General features: G+C 44.6%; 1 protein-coding gene across 1 annotated transcript; it reads left to right on the plus strand.

The window, feature by feature from the left end:
• Positions 1–543: 543 nt before the first annotated feature.
• LOC120047533 (POU domain, class 3, transcription factor 2-like) lies at positions 544–1,674 on the plus strand. Its single transcript, XM_038993059.1, has one exon. The coding sequence runs from the start codon at positions 544–546 to the stop codon at positions 1,672–1,674; it is 1,131 nt and encodes a 376-aa protein (XP_038848987.1).
• Positions 1,675–3,226: the final 1,552 nt, after the last annotated feature.

Below are 3,226 nucleotides of genomic sequence, written 5' to 3' on the forward strand. Positions count from 1 at the left end.
CATTTAATGTCTGAAAAAGTAAAAGTACAGTAAAATACAATAAAATACAAACACAATTTACTCAAAATAAATAGACGAAGATTTAGAACCGTATTCAAATATAAATTTCACAAAAGCATTTGAATCATGCATCACTCGAATGATCTGCAATCACGATATTTATATATTGGTTTAAAACATTATCGTATTAATATGAGTAAATGCCTTACAGTTCCATTGAAAATCTCGGCCAGTGCATATCCCCTTTCCGTTTTCCATGCAGCACTCTGTCTCTCATGTTTCAGAGGTGCCGCAGCATAACTCGCAGTTCTCTAGAAAGGGGTAGTGTTTGTTGAGACACTGCAACGTCCAATGAGAGGGTTGTTGCCAGTAGCAACCACGTCCATCAGCCATTTCTGTCCAATGACCAGCGGGACGAGGAGGGGTGCAGGTGCGCGCCGCTGAGTCCACTTGGCAGAGTGCCTGGGAGACGCCTGTGGCAAAACAGTAACTGTCAAATGCAAGGTTCCTTTAATAAGAGCGATCAGTCCGGCTCCGAGAGTCATGGCGACCACAGCGTCTAATCATTACAATATCCTTACCTCCAGCGCATCCATTGTGCACTCGGAGCCCGGGAGCATGCAGCAAGCATCGGCGTACAGGGACGCGCAGACCCTGTTGCAGAGTGACTACTCATTGCAGAGCAACAGTCACCCGCTCAGCCACGCGCACCAGTGGATAACGGCACTGTCGCACGGAGAGGGAGCTCCGTGGTCAACCAGTCCTCTCGGCGACCAGGACATCAAACCCGCGGTGCAGGGCACCAGAGACGAGATGCACAGCTCCAACAATCTGCAGCACCAGCACCAGCCGCGACCGGCCCACCTGGTGCACCAGTCGCATGGGAACCACCACGACGCCCGAGCGTGGAGAACTACCGCAGCCCACATACCCAGCATGGCAACATCCAATGGCCAGAGCCTTATTTATTCACAGCCCGGATTCGGCGTCAACGGCCTGATTCCAGGCAGCGGACAGGGGATGCATCACCACAACCTAAGAGACGCACACGAAGACCACCACAGCCCGCATCTCAGCGACCACGGCCACCAGGCGTCCCAGCACCAGCAACAGAGTCACCACGACCATTCGGACGAGGATACACCGACCTCGGACGACTTGGAGCAGTTCGCCAAGCAGTTTAAGCAGCGGAGGATCAAGCTGGGCTTCACTCAGGCTGACGTCGGACTCGCCTTGGGAACGCTGTATGGAAATGTGTTTTCCCAAACCACTATTTGCAGGTTCGAGGCCCTGCAGCTCAGCTTCAAAAACATGTGTAAGCTCAAGCCTTTGTTGAACAAGTGGTTGGAAGAAGCGGATTCCACCTCGGGCAGCCCAACCAGCTTGGACAAAATCGCTGCACAAGGGAGGAAAAGGAAAAAACGGACCTCTATCGAGGTAAGCGTAAAAGGGGCTTTGGAGACCCATTTCTTGAAGTGTCCTAAACCCGCAGCGGCGGAAATTACTTCCCTGGCGGACGGTCTACAGCTGGAGAAAGAGGTGGTGAGGGTTTGGTTTTGTAACAGGAGACAGAAAGAGAAACGGATGACTCCTCCCGGTGGACCGCTTCCTGGAACGGAGGATGTGTATGGGGACACACCGCCACATCATGGAGTCCAAACACCGGTTCAATGAACAATAACGGACCACTATTAGACTTTTCCTGATTCGATTTATCCTGAAAACGATATATATTTCACTGGACTATGAGCGATAGTGGGTGTTTTATGTATAATAATAGCCTAGCCTATGGCATGAGTAGGCTACTTACACAATATCTGCATTGAATACCATTCAAAACCCAAATATCATTAGCAATGGAGTGGAAATTGTTTTCTTCAAGAGCTAAGAGAACACATGTTCGAGGATATGCCTTGCAATGTGACTCGACGCAGTTTCAAGGTGTAGCCCTATTGTGAAAAATATTTGGCGTAAAGGGAATTATCCTTTAAAACTAGCCTCGAGATTCTTAGCTAAAATGGTTTACGTTCTCGACTTTTCTAGTGTATTCAACACATGGCGCTGCGTAATCATCATTGTTTTGTTCTGGACATGTGGGTCCGACAAGAAAAGTCATCAGAGCTGCATTCGACAAATATAGCCTAAACGCCATTTCTCTGTCCCAGACATGCAACTGGGGTTGAGCATCGGCTGAGCAATGGGTGAGGGTTGATAATCTGTCAGTCATATTTTTCCAGTTAGTTTTGACATTCAACATTGCTTTGAGGCGTTTAGGCAAATTATTATGGGCGAAAGCTTTATTATTTTGCCTGTTACTTATTATTATTGTCAAGAGCAGTTCGAAGGACCTCCTTGAATAATTGATACCACATAAATCGTATGGTTTTGATATTTCGTTTGAACGCACACAAGAACACATCATCCTCCTCGTTCTCTCAATGATATCAGCACGTGCGGTTCTAAACACAAAAGGCTGCCAACACTGAGCTCCGCTCCACGCCACGCGGCCAGCAGCTAGCAGTCAGGTCACGGAAGGGCTACGTGGCGATGGAAACCTGGCACTTTTCTAGAGCAAGATATATCACCAAGTTTCACAGAACATTGTGATCAATTTTGTAAATATTGTATAACTAAACAGTCATGGCTTAGTTCCTTCTCACTGAGGCACTTTTTTTCTTTCGGTGTTTTCAAAACAAAAACAGGTTTTAGCTGTTTATTTTTTTATTCCAAATGGTTTTGACACAATTTTAGGTTTCAATAGCCTACCTTGTATTTTTATTTAAAGTTATTTGTAGCTGAAATTATGCTTGTTGTTTGCAGTGTAATGTGTTTGAGACGCATTTTATGTTAAATTCAGAGGCATTTCATTGATGTGAATTCAATTGGATTGGCAGAATTGACTTCACATGTTGTCCTGTCATTGGCTTTCAATAATGTCCACCTGACATATTTTTGAATCAAATATACGCTTTAAGTAATTATGTTCTAATTGATTGGCAACTAAATAATGAATCAGCCCACAGATTGGCAAAGGAAGGCGATATGCTCGCTGAAATATATTTTATTTAAAAGATGTATTATTCCTTTACAAAAGGAAATAGATATTTAAGTAGCCTACATTTTATATCAACTTTTAAAAACAACGTAAGCCTTTTGTCAAAAACAAGTCACCTGGCACCACATAATAATGATAATAATAATAAGAATAATATATTATTATTTTATT

The sequence above is a fragment of the Salvelinus namaycush genome, chromosome 5 (genome assembly GCF_016432855.1).
Source record: "Salvelinus namaycush isolate Seneca chromosome 5, SaNama_1.0, whole genome shotgun sequence".
In the NCBI taxonomy this organism is placed as follows: Eukaryota; Metazoa; Chordata; class Actinopteri; order Salmoniformes; family Salmonidae; genus Salvelinus; species Salvelinus namaycush.